The sequence below is a fragment of the Epargyreus clarus genome, unplaced genomic scaffold (genome assembly GCF_041222505.1).
Source record: "Epargyreus clarus isolate Ecla_fem2 unplaced genomic scaffold, WU_Ecla_fem_2.2 ptg000009l, whole genome shotgun sequence".
NCBI lineage: Eukaryota > Metazoa > Arthropoda > Insecta > Lepidoptera > Hesperiidae > Epargyreus > Epargyreus clarus.
The window spans coordinates 15,927,642-15,943,770 of NW_027332217.1; the positions used below are offsets into that span (position 1 = coordinate 15,927,642).

The 16,129-nt window shown below is 38.1% G+C and overlaps 2 protein-coding genes across 2 annotated transcripts; one reads left to right on the top strand and one right to left on the bottom strand.

The window, feature by feature from the left end:
* Positions 1 to 66: 66 nt before the first annotated feature.
* Cln7 (CLN7/MFS domain-containing 8) lies at positions 67 to 12,040 on the bottom strand. The gene is made up of 7 exons (XM_073076874.1): positions 11,529 to 12,040; positions 4,775 to 5,018; positions 4,260 to 4,583; positions 3,459 to 3,705; positions 2,844 to 3,117; positions 2,206 to 2,390; positions 67 to 1,434 (listed from the first exon to the last, which is right to left on the bottom strand). Exons 1-7 carry the CDS (start codon positions 11,712 to 11,714, stop codon positions 1,290 to 1,292), a joined length of 1,605 nt encoding a protein of 534 aa, XP_072932975.1. The 5' UTR covers positions 11,715 to 12,040; the 3' UTR covers positions 67 to 1,289.
* Positions 12,041 to 14,223: 2,183 nt separating this feature from the next.
* Positions 14,224 to 15,805, top strand: COX7B (Cytochrome c oxidase subunit 7B). The gene is made up of 3 exons (XM_073076876.1): positions 14,224 to 14,396; positions 15,000 to 15,154; positions 15,674 to 15,805. Exons 1-3 carry the CDS (start codon positions 14,351 to 14,353, stop codon positions 15,728 to 15,730), a joined length of 258 nt encoding a protein of 85 aa, XP_072932977.1. The 5' UTR covers positions 14,224 to 14,350; the 3' UTR covers positions 15,731 to 15,805.
* The last annotated feature ends 324 nt before the right edge of the window (positions 15,806 to 16,129 follow it).

Consider the following 16,129-nt stretch of genomic DNA (forward strand, 5'->3'; position numbering starts at 1 on the left):
ATAATTGCGTATTGTTCTAGAGATAATGAATAAACGTTTATAATGCATGTAATAAAACAAAGAGAATTATTTCATTATATTATCTTTATTGCTTTTTATCTTTTAAAAAAACGTAGTAGCTAAATTACAAGTTATTTACAAATAAAAAATAGAAAACTCCAAAACCTATAAAACAAATAATAATATAAACATCTATGCTTATGCTAATATCGTTTTACGTAGAGCCCTTCATGTCTAATACATGTAATTATACATAGCTCATGTTACTTAACCCTTCTTTAAATTTCAATGATAAATTATGTTGTAAATGTAACTAGTTTATATATTTATTTGTTTATAATATAAAAGTACTTCACGAATGAACATTGATTGTGTCCTCATGGTAGGTAACCACAGCCACCCTAACATATAAAGCAATCAATCCCACGTAAGATTAGATTCCTGTCTGAGGTTATTCACAGATCACTATCCCTAAAGACTAAACCTCTCGAAAAAGTATGTTTCCCTTAAAAATGTGTAATTATAATGTGACCTAGAAGGGCTCCCGTATAATATATAAATGTTATTGTTTCGTAGTACATATTTACCTACAATATATTGCTCGTAACGTACACTCAGTCTTATGGTTGCTAATGCATTATATTCACTAATTAGATATCACATATCGTTGTGTTGTAATTCGGTTCAGCTCTCGACACGGCTCCAATTAGTTTCAGGTAAATATTACAAAAACTAAATATAAAAATATTCAATTGAGCACAACTCGATACACGTTGCGTGCCTCATACTCCTACCTATTAAATAATTATTTATCATTATCTATAATTATTCCTGTATTTTATCACACCAACATAAATTATTACGAGTTAACAGGTTCCTTTATTATTTAACAACATAATGAAGAATAATGAAGCATGTTACCATTTTAACAAATTGAGATTGATGTTTCGATCTGTATCCTACACAGACAAAGTACAAAAAATGAACAAATTTAAGCAAGCAGACATATTTTGAAGTCGTATTTATGGTGGCATGGTAACCGATTTAGTTTTGTACTTGCATGTAGTGTTTTAGTACGCTTATCATTGCAATAAATATAGCAGCACAATAAATAAATAAGACTTACTTATTATCTTTTTGTAACAAAACCGATATAAACTTTACCCTTAAGCAGAATATGAACCTTTTAACTAAGCATATAAATTATTCGTCACTTGAACACTGCAGCACCTAGCGATCTATTCACGCGGTGGAATAGTAAAAGTTCGTGTAGGGCTGGGGGTGTGTCGTCACGCGGCGGACTCCGGGGACTCGTGGAGCGGCTTCAGCTCGGAGCTCGCGGCGGGCGCAGGGGCGCCGGGGCAGGTGGGGGAGGTGGGGGCGGCCAGGGGGCGCAGCTCCCGCGGCGGCGGCGGCAGCTCCGGGGGCTTCAGTCTGGAACGTTGACCAAGCCGTTGAAAGTATGTCTCAATTATAGTATAGTCCGCGTAAAACTGCTAGTCTGCTCTGAATATAGAAATGAATTGCGTCGCCATAGCAAATTGTATGACTACACCCGCTCGCAATAACTTCAGATCGGACTAGCAGTTTGGCGATAAATATACATCACTACGTCGACTTTGAATTCAAGAGTTCCTTTAATTCATAGACAAGGGTCTTACTTACAGTACCTGTGTACCTATACGTACTTCTGTTCTACGTAAATACATGGATATATGTTATTATTATGTAAATATCTACGGGCAGATATTATATGTCGCAGACATAATTATTAATTAAATGCTATGAGGGTCAAAGTGGTCAAACTTGAAAGTATTAGTCAACTGAGTAATAAACTAGAGTGGCACTAAGCTAATACCTAAATAGTTTTGTCAAAATTGGAACACAATAAGTCATGTTAAACAAACAGTATTTTATTTGTTATCGTGAAAATAGGTACGTATGATTAGAAACCCGATAAGAGGCCGTTATTTTAGATCACAAGCAAACACTTCAATTCAATTTACATTAAGTATACAAACATTTATATACGTTTATATCAATTATGAATATCCACGGTAATGATAATAGACCAGAATAATGAAAGTCACTTTGAAAAAAGCCATTACATTCGTATGGGCGACGCTGGCGTCCAGCCGCAGTACTGTGATAGACCTCGACGACAGAAATCGCCACCAGCACTGTGGCGTGTGCAAGCATCCTTACCTGTCGTAGACGAGCCGCAGCGCGAGCAGCGCGGCGAACGTGAGCGCGGCCGTGGCGCCGAACGTGTGGTCGGGGCCGGCGCGCGCGTACACCGCCGCCACGAACACCGGGCCTAGCGCGCGCGACATGCACCCCGCGCCCGTCAGCACGCCCATCCACACGCCCTGTGGCCGCGGACCCAGCACCTGCACACACCGCACACGTATTATATTGATGAGACAACTTTACGCAACACGTCAAGAAATACGACAAATGTTCTGGACTTCGCCATATGTTTTCTAAATATTTTGTATATTCTCTGTATATACAAGCTCTGAGCTAAAAATAACGGAATACGGCTAGAGATTTGCGAGAGATATCCCTTTACTCAATACACGATAGCATGCTGTTTTGCTTCCACATAGGTAAATAAATACATTCAAATTTAAGACTCAGATGAACTAATGCAAAAGACAACATAACAATTCTAAATTCTTCAGAGTTCAACAGAATTCAACAGTGTGAAAAATACTTTACTCAAAGGGAATTACAATAATTTATTTTATTAATTTCTAATTAATTCAGCCATAGTCCATATTTTGTTAGTATTTACATTGCACTTAAAAACCTATGTTAGTAGATTTCTTTTTTAAACGTACCTTCGAAAATATAGTTTGTATAAGCGTAACACCGAGCGGGTAGCCGACAGAGACGCAGGCGTATCCGAGCAGGAACTGCGTGAGGGAGAGCGCGCGCGAGGCGGCGCACCACGGCTGCGCGCGCGCCGGGCAGCCGCCGCCCGCCTCCGCCGCCTCGCCCGCTGCCTCGCCCGCTGCCTCGCCCGGCGCCAGCGGCGGCGGCCCCGGGCCCCACGGGATGCACAGCAGCGACGCCATCCCCGTCAGCAGGAACCCGCCCCATAGGAGTAGGGCCCTTCGATGACAAGATGTTACAATAGAAAAACGACGCAAGGTTTGAAAAGTGACATACTCTACTACACCACAGCTACTTATAGTGTGAAGCAATTCTTTTGTTTAGGTGAGAGAATGTGGATGCCGGCTATCTCAATTATACATATAATTATGAAAAGACCATCTTAGCCCTCCAGAGTGGCAACATCTCAGTGATTGGCTTCAGGTAGAATCCCGGTTTTATATGGAGTTGGTTACCGATGTCCATGGCCGACCATAATCGCTTAGCATCAGATGGATTACGCGCTCTACGCGAGTAGATTTCTACTCCGATCTTATAAAAAGTACAACACTTGATCATACCGTTCCTCAAAAACTTTGGTAAGTGGTCCGATGAGCGCGAAGACAACGCAAGCGACGACCGCGCCGGCGCTCATGAGCGCGCCCATGTACTCTAGCGCCTGCCGCTTGCTCCACGCGAACTGGTCCATGGTGAGCGATGTGGCCAGCGTCTCCAGCAATACAAAGTTGAACACCAGCACGAAGAACGCCGCCACCAGCGTCCAGCTGCTCACGTAGTCCGGCTTAATCGCGTCCATCGCCTCTTTTTCTGCAAACATAAGAAAGTATATTTAAAAGATCATGTATTCTTCTCCATAACGAAACACCTTGTGAAGTGGTGGTAGTTGCTTTGACATTCAAAAAGTGATCTGTAAAGAACCTATTTTGAATAAAAAAAAATGATTTGATTTGATTTGATTTGATTTATTAAGTACTAAACAATTATGTGTATTAACAAAATTCAATGGTGTAAAAATAACTGCCAAGCTAAACGATCATCCGAATAAACTTACTACAATTTATCTCATGTTTCGTAACACAAATGTACAACCAAATTATCACCGGTAAAGTTCAAAATGAAAATGTACATTTTTTGGCCCTTCGAGTCGGAACTAAAGTAAAATAACTTATGGAAATCAACAGAAACTTCGCGATTCTTTTGTATTTTTATCAGTTAATCAAAAAATACTTTTTATAAAGTAAAGTGAAATCGTTGTACCAAAGATGACGACACACGAGTTCTCCATACAATATAAATGTACGTTACTATAAAAAGCAATGATTGTAAAAAAACTTGTATAATAAAATGAGAGTGAGTCTGACCGGTCTCCTTGCCGTGCGCGACCATCGCCTCGCGGGCTGCTATCTTCTTCTCCTTGAAGAAGCAGGGCAGGAAGAGCACGAAGTTGATCAGGCCGAGCAGCGCGTTGATCCATCCGGCGGCGGTGTACATGTCGAGGCGCAGCGCGGGCGGCGCGGCGGGCGGCGGGTAGGGCGCGCCGGGGCCCAGCGGCGCGGCGGCGGCCTGCAGCGCGGGGCCCACCACGAAGCCCAGCACCTGCGCCAGCGACGCGCCCGCCACCGCCCGCGTGCGCTCGCCCGCGCGCGTCGCCGCGGACAGGTACGAGCGCGCCACCGCCACGTTCGCTGCGTAATCCAACACCAATAGTTCATCAATACGACATATTACGTGACTACGACTTTGACTTACAAAATCTTGCACCCTTGCACCTTCCTCGATCGACAGATCTTACGGCAGTAAATTGGACATCACATCGAACATTGTATCCGCATTTAACGCAACTGCTCCTACCCCAAAAAGAATTATGTGTGCATACCTGAGCTGATGCCGACGAGTGCGCGAGCGACCAGCATCCAGGTGTGCGCGTGAGGTCGCGTGAGATGCAGGTTCGCGTACAGCGTCGAGGCCAGCACGAACAGCGCCAGCGTGGCCAGCAGCGGCGCGCGCGCAGAGTTGGTGCGGTTCGCCCACAGGCCCAGCAGTGGGGACGCCACCAGCTGTCCCAACGGACTGATGCCCACTGCTAGCCCTAATGCCTCCTTCTTTGCGCCGGGTTCTAACTGACAAGCGCAAACGTGGTCATTAATAATGGACGTGGATCACTTCAGTAACAGGATCGAAACGTTACCTATTCATTCGGTTTAGTTTAGTTAGATAAAGTATAGTTTTTGTCTCCTTTCATTGTCGTTTAGTTAACAAGTATTAAACAAGTAGATACCTACATGAATCGTACTGGATTCATTGATTAAAACGTATACATAATTCATATACTGTTACATATATTGATTACAAGATTAAATAATTACTTAAAATACATAATTATATAGTTACGTAATGTAACTTGAATAACCTCAGATTATTAACACTTAATCTTGAAAATAAATCTTAAAGAGTTTTTCAGATATTTGGGTATAATTCTTGATTAACGTCATAAAAACTTTTGCTCATCGTTTGAGCCTCGATAACATTGCTTTTTCACGAATTATCATAAAATTGATATTTTTGGGCAACATGCAGCATGGACACCGAGCGCTTTAGGAATCTTGAAATTGCGAAATGTATAAATGTTAAATTTTCATATTATGCAAACGAAGTTTGATAGTTTTTTATATGTAAACGTTCAAATCCATATCATATCACCATATCAACAACTTCATCATCATTCGCTTGAACTGTACCAAGTTATCTAAACAAATAAATAAAATTGAAATTGAATCTGTTCACAATGTCAAGATTACTGGTTTTTGCTAAATGCATACGACATTATAATAATACGCTGTATATTATACTGTCGCTGTATATAAGCATAAAACAATTATTTTTTTTTAGCTGTAGGTACATACATATGTCTGTATGCGCCCGCAAATTTTCGAAACGGCTGGACTGATATTGACGGAAATTTTACTGGCAGCTGATGTCATAAGGAATACTCCTTAGAGTCCTTATAACATCAGCCAACAACCAATAAAATTTAAGGCATGTACTTTTATTTCTGAAAAATAACTCAACTAACACATATACATATATGCTAAGATAACGTCATACTGATAATAAAGTCACAATATGCAATTGTAAATGAGTGGCAAGATGAGAGAGGAGACTGGCGCTGCGCCAGCCGCCGCCACCGCCGCCGCCGCCGCCGCCGCGCGCGTGTCGCTCGCATCACGACACACCATTACACAATTATCATAAATGCACATTACACGCGCTAATGGATACATGAACGGAAACAAGTAATGAGGATCTGTCGCTAACTTGTCATTAAGAAGCTTGGACCATGACTTTTAAAGATATCTCAAGGTCCACGTCAATAGCGAGGCACCTATGGGGAATTGCAATACTTAGCAAACAAAGTGACTCTGACCACTGGAATGTGGGCTACTGGATTCTCAATTATACATAAAAATGTATGAAAGCGATTCTAAAGAGTCTTAGACATACAGTGTGATGTGGCGCGAGATTGACACCTGCCTTCTTTGGCCAAGATAAACAATACAACATAACTCAGAAAAGCATTATGTACCTATGTTCGTTCAAGTTCCATTAATGCCGTAATTCATTTCGTGTTTTCTTTTCAAAAATATTTCTTTTATTTGACTTTTATTGTTTATTTACTTATTCGGTGAGAGGTAAGGTAAGAAATTTACATTATCTTATATTACCTTCATTCGGTGAGAGATTACTTATCTATGTGAGAGATAATGTAAGGGTCTCTCCTTACCTCTCTCCGCCTCTCAAGCCTCTTGACTTGATACGCAAATCAAATGTTATTTTTTAAGTCTTGTTTTAAACCCTTTACTTTTGTTAATGTTTGAAACAATATTGTCTGAGGTATTACGTCAAAAAATAACACATTATATTAGAGATCATAAATTAAGAACGTTGCTTCGTTTTCGATTCTAATATTTAAGCAATTGAAAATATAATATTATATACATTAGAAGTTGTACTTACTACCATTACTACCAACCTGTAACATTCTTATCCAAACATAGTATAAAATAAAATTGAGATTTTCCATGTGTCGGATGGATGTCCATGGTACGTTATGTATCATTTTTTACAGCTGTTATACTTTATCTGATAAAGTCTTCGATCACTAATAAGAACGATAAAGTATTATTTCTATTGATTCAAACTAGAACTATCCAATCTAGACAGAAGTTTTATAAAAAGATAGAGAAGTTTTCCAGGAATTAGGTTCTGATTTGACCCGAAAATGTCACAGATTTATGACTAGAAATAAAAAAGGGATGGGCTAGGTAGTGCTAGTGTTCAGTATTGTTGGAAAGTTCAGTGACTGCTGCACCGCGACCTTCGCTATGACGTAGGAAGCTTTAGATTCCCGGTGTTCACGCGAAAGTGAAAGTAGAAAGCTGTTTACGTCGCTAACTTCATTGGAGATTGCGGTTTTGTTTTAAAATAAAGATTGATATGTTCATAAGCCTAATGAGATGATATTGGATGAAGCACGTTCCACCGACAGGGTGAATGAACAGCGTGCAGCGGGCGGCGGGGGGCGTCGGGGGGCGTCGCGGGGCGTCGCGCGTTCTCGAACAAAGGAGTCAAGGCGAGGGAGCTTTTGTTTATTTTCATTTTGTAAACAATTATCATAGTTACTAATCTTATTACTTCGGAATGAAGTCTGAATAATAATAAAATTAAGCAATTTAATGTAACAAGAATACGTTACGAGAATGTAGACGTTAACCAATAGGTACCAAAATCGAACGCATATTTTAATAGCATACGGAAGAAAGGACTGTGATTGCAAACTAAAACAAAGTTTTTTTGTCATGTACTTTAAGACAATGAATTGTTATGAAAACATTTGACAAAATTGCTCTTTTTAGACCATTAAGCACCAGATAATATTTTATTCATTTTATCATTAAAGAAAGTAGGTGACCGTACATAACACTACTGGCGAGAAGAGAGACTCTATGTAGAGTTTAATGAATGTTTAATGCATTATTGTGTTTGAAACCATTGCATGTTGCAATATAACGTCTTTATCTTACTTAAAAATTTAGCTTAGATATAAGTCGACTGTATAACATAGGTAAGTGCCTATGTTTAATTCCTTAAGTTATTTGTAGTTTTGTATGCACAGTTTTTCCTTACACCAACAGTGTGAAGCGCTACTGTGATCGTATGATGATACAACTCAAGAATAGCGCCACATGTTTCGGAACGGGTTATGTGGCAACTTTACAACTCTCATCAAAGATGCCGCTTCTGAATCACGGTATGGAAGTTTTCTTAATATCTTATATCTATTCAGGCCTTTTTGCCAAAAATTAAAAGACATATAAACCGTCGTGTAATATGATTTTATACTCATATGAAAAAATGACATTTTCTTAAAATGGATGCCTTATTTTAGTTTGCTCTATCTAAAATTTAATCCTCAGATATAACTTTTTATAAGTAACACTTTTATCAAAATGGTTCATCCATTTAAGAAAATAGATTTTTTTTTTTACCTAATTATGTTTTAAATTCTTGTCTAAATCGGTCCCGTACATCCTGCAAGCACTTTTCGCTATGCCTTATAATTTGGATTAGGCCACCCTCACACACTTGAAAAAAACATCGATACTCGTATATAACCACGATAGATAACAATTTATTATAATAAAATTGTGTCCTTATTGTCTTTATTAGCTCGTCCAACGATGGAGCCGGAAGGTGGCCACAGGAACTCATTCATATAAAATAATTTTGTATTTACGCTTGGTATTTGATTTGTTTTGACGACCACGATAACCCTGGTGTATTAATAGAACGAAAAACATTACGAGCTAAACGTGTGAATGTCTGTAAAATTGACCTCATGAAACAATGATCAAATGACCGTATTAATGTAAATATTGTAATAATTGAACTCATACAAATGTCAACCCTTTCGCTCTGAGAGAGGACCCGTGTCCAGCGGTAAAATGCTAAAATATTGTAAATTTATAAAATTAAAAAATAGGCATTTATCACATGGCTCAAGCAATGCTTTATCGCATTGCTTACAGAATAAATGTGTCACAGGAGTGCCAGCTACTTGAGAAAGTTTCTAATCAGTGAACCGCCCCGAGTTTTATCTATACCCTGCCAAGTTCCTCGGCCTTTATCTCAGGCCACGATATTAGATATCTCAAGATTAAGGACACCACAGTTAAGTTTACAATCGCAATAAATTGTCGTTATAACAGAAACATTATCACTAGTGCGCTTAGCACGTGTAACGTTATTTGTTTTACATAATAACAAGAATTAGCTCATGTTTAAATTCATCGTTAGTATTCAATGTGACATTATGCAATAGATAATGTTAGGCATACTGCTACGTTTCCATAATGCCTTACATTCTTTACTTAAGTAACTTATAGAAGTTGTGACATAATTGTAACTTCTTCTCCGATTTCTTTCTATGATTAAGTCAAACATCAATATTTTAGTAGTGATTAATTTAATTCATATTTTAACTTAGTTTGTAAGTTAGTATGAAATAGTATTCAGTAAGAAATGTATAAGTGTTCGCTGATAACTCTATCAGCACGTATAATTGACACATTCACAAGCGTCAGTTGTGACATCCGTATTACTAACCCGAACTAATGACTCACATAATGGCCCTTTAGAATAGGTTAATTTAGTAAAATATATGCTGTTGCCTCTATTGTGTGCAAGCTTGTCGCAGTGCTAGCAGCAGTTGCTTCGGGCCCGGCACCTAACTAACTGCCCTAGTGATTTCAAAAGTGACATAGTTGTATTTTTTATAATTCATCACTGCTATTCACATTTTTCCCTTCCAATAAATTCCCAGTCCTTAGCTTGCAATATTTTTCTTTAAGATGACTGGGCGCCGAAAAACTCTAGCATTGGTGTCTAAATAGCGTAATTAAATCTGATGTAAAATCCAGCATATCTTAGAAAGATGAATTCCAGATGTGTAAATCTCATCAAGACGTCTCTGAACTCAAGTCCTGTTCAATCAATAGCGTCTTCTGTCAAAAATGTAAACATTTCCAATAATGATGATTCGAGAACATCTGCAATATCAATCCCACATAAGACCAAATTCCCACTTGAGGTCGGCCATAGATTCGCCACTAGCCCTGAAGACAAAGCTGGAATGCCTTAGAAAAGTTTATCTTCTTACCACAACCTTCAAACAAGTGGAATAAGGACCAATCATATGCTCAAATTTAATACAGCATTATGACGGAAATATGGATGAAGGTCTAAACAAAAAAGTCGCTTTATACCGTACAGATGTGATAGGCCATCGTTAGTATTGTCTTCACAGATTTTGGACATCTTCGTTTGTAATTCCTGGTTGCTGTTTCGTCATCAGAACAGTGGTAAACAAATATTATTGCCACTCAAAAAGTTTCCAGTCGCTTTATTTTGGAAACTGCGTTTTGTTGCGAGGAGGTCTTCTAATCTCTCTACTCAACTAAAATATCTCAAAACTTGTTGATATGTCATAACTTCCGAGACTCTTATTTTTATTATTTTCAAAATTTGTGATATTTTTTATGTTTTTTATTTATTTTTATGTTTAGTGAGTACTTGGCGGTGTGCATTTAAAGACACATTTTTTTCTTGTGAACCTGGCAGTGTGCACTAAAAGACACATGCTATATCCTGAAAACTGAATGTCAGAGATTTTTTATTTTATTTTCCTAGTATCCTTATAATCCAATTAACGCAGGGAAGTAGCAAAAGTATATTTTTTAAGGGTAAAATTCTCTGCCAAGTATAGGGTTAAAATATTACAAACAATCGCTACTATTTCTAAGTAGCAGGAGAAAAACAAAAACCCAAAAAGAATAAAGATAAACAAAAATAATAGCTTCGTTTCCAAATTATATTTAAAATGTAAGTTACGTATGATTTTTTGAAAAGTGTGATGAGGGAAACATATTTATCCAAGGCGTTCCAACTTGCCCCTCGGAGGTAGCAACTCATCTGATACCAACTTCTGGTAGGAATATAACCTTATCTGGGGTTGATTGCAGGTGTCTATGGGCGGCATTAGCCACTTACCATCAGGTGCACTGCATACTCGTTTGCTTCCTCAATAATATAAAAAAATCTAAAAAAAAATTAGAGACAGGAATTTTCTCAGAGATGGGCTTTTAGAGAGAAGCATCGGTAGAGCAAATGATCGCTAGATAGCAATAACAAGCTCAGGTAGAGAACCTCGCATGGGCGTAATATCTACGAATTATAGGTGTTGGGGTAGCGTGATGCAACGCGTTTTTACTACAAAGGATATTTACCATTATTGCTAATATAATTGAAATGATTCAGCTCTACTTGTCTTTACCATTTACTTAAACATTATTGAGATACCTACCATTTGAAATGACATACCCTATCTCTACCTACATTTATTTGCTCATACTTGGTGTAGAGTTATTGTCGTTTCATTCAAATTTCATCTTGAATATGTAATGAAATATTTCCGTTTTATCTCAAAATTTCATGTTGTTTACAACCACAAAGCAATCTTATAAATCTACGCGTAAATGGTATTAAGGTCAGCTTGAACCATATGCAATGAGTACCTTGTCCAGGTAGGGCCACACGCCGGTGAGCACGATGCTGAAGCCCAGCGACATCTGGAACATGGTGAAGTAGATGACGTAGACGCTGCGCCAGCGCTCGCGGCGCTCGCGCGCGCTCTCCAGCGCATCCGCGCGCTCCTCCTCGCTCCCGTCGCGCTTGCCCACCAACTTCTTCAGCCACTCCATGTTATTCAATCCCGTGTCACGGTGCGGGCCGTCCCCGCCGTGTCCAGTGGCAGCCGCTGCCGCGCGGGCTACCGGGCGCCGAGCATCGCGCCGCGGCCGCGCGCCGCCGCTCGCCCGCGACCCGTTGTAAACAAAGAAAGCGAAGTGGCCGACGTCCTCGCGGCGAGCGCCCCCCGCCCTCGACTCTGCCTGACGGCTGACTGGTATTTTAGAATTCACCGTTGGCACCGTTTCCCTCTCTACCTACATATTGTGACGACATTATGAGCCGCCGATGTCTGATAGCGAATTGTACGTGAAGCAGACGAAACAATGTTTTATTTGTATGCCCTCCCTATCTATAATATACACAACTCTACGATCAAAGTACAACTTTTGCAGTACCAAAAAAATCTAGGTTTATACTTACATCGCTTTCCTTTTGTTTATATAATTCCATAGAATCCATTGTTCATGTTTAGCATTGCGCAAGGACTTTGAAAATATTTTATTACAAAGTCTCTATGTATAAATAAAATAAGTAAAGACCATATGAATAATTCTTTACGGAAAAATTTTCAAACCGTAAAAGATAACATTGAAGACATTTGGACAATGACAGTTGAGGTTTACGTTCATAATATTAGTAAGAATGAAACGATAATCCAACAAATAATAAAAACACAACCCACCTATGCAACCCACATGTACTCGTGTAACGGATCCTGCTAATCCTCTCCTGAATCCTGATCCTGAAAATCCTGCTACACAACTACATGTGTAAAAAATCGTAATAGTTCTTGTTAGAGGTGATATGGTATCAAATTTTAGATTTGCAATCTACATTTGGATGCGGATATATTCATAAAAAGGTTTCAAATATGGTAATTCATAGGTATGAAATTATTTCGATTCATCCCATAGTTCAGTAACTTCCCTCTCGGATACTAGAGCACGCGGGTACTGTACCGGCTCGAAGGGGCTAAAATGTGTGAAAATGTAAACGTGTCTTAATAAGACTTCGTCCTCTGTTACAAGGTTATTCGAAACTTTTAATCCTTTATATCGTTATGGTTTCGTATAGATTTCTATGTCGGATAGTTTCGCTTATGTACCTATTTTATCTTACAATAATTCAAAGACCAAGTAGGTAAACTAAAAAAATAAAATTCTCGGAATAAAGAGGTATACAGCAAATACCAAGTATTTTTAAATTACTAGAGAAATATAGAATATGGAAAAGCAACTTTCTGTAATCGCACTAATCCATTTTCTCGAGGATTTAGTAAGGGACAACTTAGGGTAGTTTTTGTTTCGATTAAAAAAATCCTTTGGTAGGTAAACCTAAGTTCTTATAAGGTTTTATACCTTTATTATTTATATTATTATTTATATTATTACTATTATTTATTTGTACTTTTTTATAATATAGGAGTAGCAGACGAGCATGTAGTCCACCTGATGGTAAGTGGCTACTGCCGCCCATGGACATCTGTAATCAACCCCAGATAGGATTAGATATTCCTACCTGAGGTCGGCCACAGATGCGCCGCTAAATTGAGGACTAAGCTAGAACGCCTCGAAAAACTATGTCTCCTTCTTACTACACCCTTCAAAACGGAACACAGCAGCCCCTAACCATAGATATATTATAGGATAATATATCTATGCCCAATTCAATTCTATCTATGCCCAGTTCAATTTTTGTTTTCGAGCAGTAAGTATCTCCACTTTTAAATCTCCACATCCATGTTAGAATTTATTGTCTATTGTTAGGCAATTGTGGTAGCCCCGATGGAAGTTTCATTGTCAAGTTTCGAACTAGATACACCTTCTAGTAGCAGTAGTACTCTAAACTTAAAGTCCTACTGGAGTTCGCATCAAAAATCTATGTCGTATTAATTTTTTGATCGTATTAATTTTTTGATTGTCGTAGTAATTGACTACTTTAAAAAAATAACTACTGGTTTGGGACTTAAAAGGGCCTTAACCAAAAGTAATAGCCCAGTCGATCACTCTTGGTTTGAGTTAATAAGAGCAACTACTTAATGTTTAAAAGCTTTCTACCGCATTAAAGTGTTTAAGACGAATAATTTCTGTCAACATGAACATTATACAAATATTCATTTCAGAACTGCACTCTAAATAATACTTTATTTATCTATAACTTTAATAGCTGTAAAAATAACTCTGGTTTAATTATATCTAGTTTTACCGTAGAGAAAAAATTCTAAACTATGAGTTTCACACTATAAAATCCTCATAACAATAAGTAGCATATTGTTCCGAGATAAAATCTATTTAACATGACATATACATGGGTTACAAAATATTTTACGTAGCAACACCTTATTAATCAAACAGCGACAATTTTATTTTAGTACAATCAATCTGTTTCTATATTTATCAAATGTAATAAAATATTGCATTTGAACCTCACAAAAGTTATAAGGTTGTATTTTTAAACATCATCGTTGTTACAATAAGTATGACTTGGCCGAATGAAAAGAATCCAAAGCTGTAAGTAATAACGTCAAACTGACATAGGGGAAAAATTGAGGAAAAATCAATTCAATTCGACTCTTACGAGACGAAGTGCGCGTACTGAAGTGTTAAATTTACTGGATTCCAGACAAACATAAATTATAACTCTAAAAATGTTCGTTTCGCGACCAATTATCACTCGCTTGATGCAGCAAACAGGTAAAATCTGACGACTCCTAATTTACACGCTATTTTAAATCACCATTTATTTAAATATACAATTTCGTACTTGTTTTATTAGTAACTGAAAATTTTTGATATTCGTTAATCTCCATAATTTGCCTTTACATGTATTTCATGTAGTCCCATGAACAAAAACAAGAAGAGTTAAAAGTTACATAACTTCAACATAACCTAAACGTCAAAGTGATAACATTATAAACCTATCTATCAGTAGCGGAGTAACTATTTCGAGGACCATAGAATGTTTGTATTGTACCAAGTACTTCAAGCGAAAATTACGGAATAATGTTCGTTTCATTTCTGATAAATAAAATTTATTGTATGTATAATACCTACCAAATAATAGTCGCCCAAATTATCTTTTCATCTTTAACTAATAGAAAAAATAATGTATTCTAGTAGTATATGTAGTCTAGTAGTATGTCATTATATGTTGGGTATTGTTATGACTTTATAATAATAAAAAAAAATTAAACATTCTCAGTTGAGATAAACACTTTTGTTTGCTTCTATTGCTACTTGTTTAATGGCAATTGCCTCCAAACACATCTTAAAATGATATGTTATACATGGTTTCAGTGCGTCGCTACCACCAGGGTGAGTTTAAGCCGCCAAGCATGGATGAGCTGCCCGTGCCGAGTGGCTCGTGGCAGGCGCGTTACGACGCCAACCAGCGCCGCTACAACGCTACGCTGCTGTTCGGCGTCGCCTTTGCTGCCTCTACTATTGTCGTGGTTTGTATTTTTTTTTATAATATGGGAGTAGCAGACGAGCATAAAGGTAATGTCTGATGGTAAGTGGCTACTGCTGCCCATGGACATATGTAAACCACCCCCGATAGGATTAAATACTCCTACCTGGAGTCGGCCACAGGTGCACCGCCACCCCTGAGGACTAAGCTGGAACGCCTCTGGAAAGTATGTCTCCCTTACCACACCCTTCAAATCTGAACACAGCTGCGGTCAACACTGCTGTTATAAGGCAGAAATAGGTGTGGAGGTGGTGTAGCTGGAGTTAAACCACAAAGGGTTTTACCACCTTTGTCTGTTTTCTATTCTGAATATGTTTTAAGATTCACTCATGTGTACAGTCTAGAAAGGCTTCATATAGAAAAATGTGATAAAGGTACAAAAATCTCCTATGATTTTGTAAATTCAAACTTTTAAGTTAACAAAGAACTCTTTAAACATAAATGACACAATTATTTTTTATATTTGTTTAGTGATATACTTGAACATTATTTTTCATTTCAGGCTAAGGCATCGGGACTGATATTCCTGAACTATTCTCCTCCCAAGTCCCTGGATTAAATGTTATCATCATCAAAACTGCTGCATTATGTATGGGATCTACTAGCTTAATAAATCAATAGTATTTAAACCATTCCCCTGTGTTTTATTTTTTTTGACTGTTTCCTTATCTGCCTAGTAGATAATATGGATCTTTCTCCATAACTGGAGCAGGGCTACATTAAACTGCACTACTTATAGTGTAATTTAACTTAAGCAATCAGATAATGACTGGGTTGTTATCATAAACTAGGAAAGAAGCAAGCAGTCAGTCTGATGTTAGTGGTGAATTCTGGTGGATGGACAGTTGCAAATTGAATTGTTGTTCCACCTGGGGTTAGTTGTAGGTCTTGTGCTATATTTGTATTGGTACAAAACCTGTATTCAAGAATAACTAGTAAAGATTATCATCACATTTAC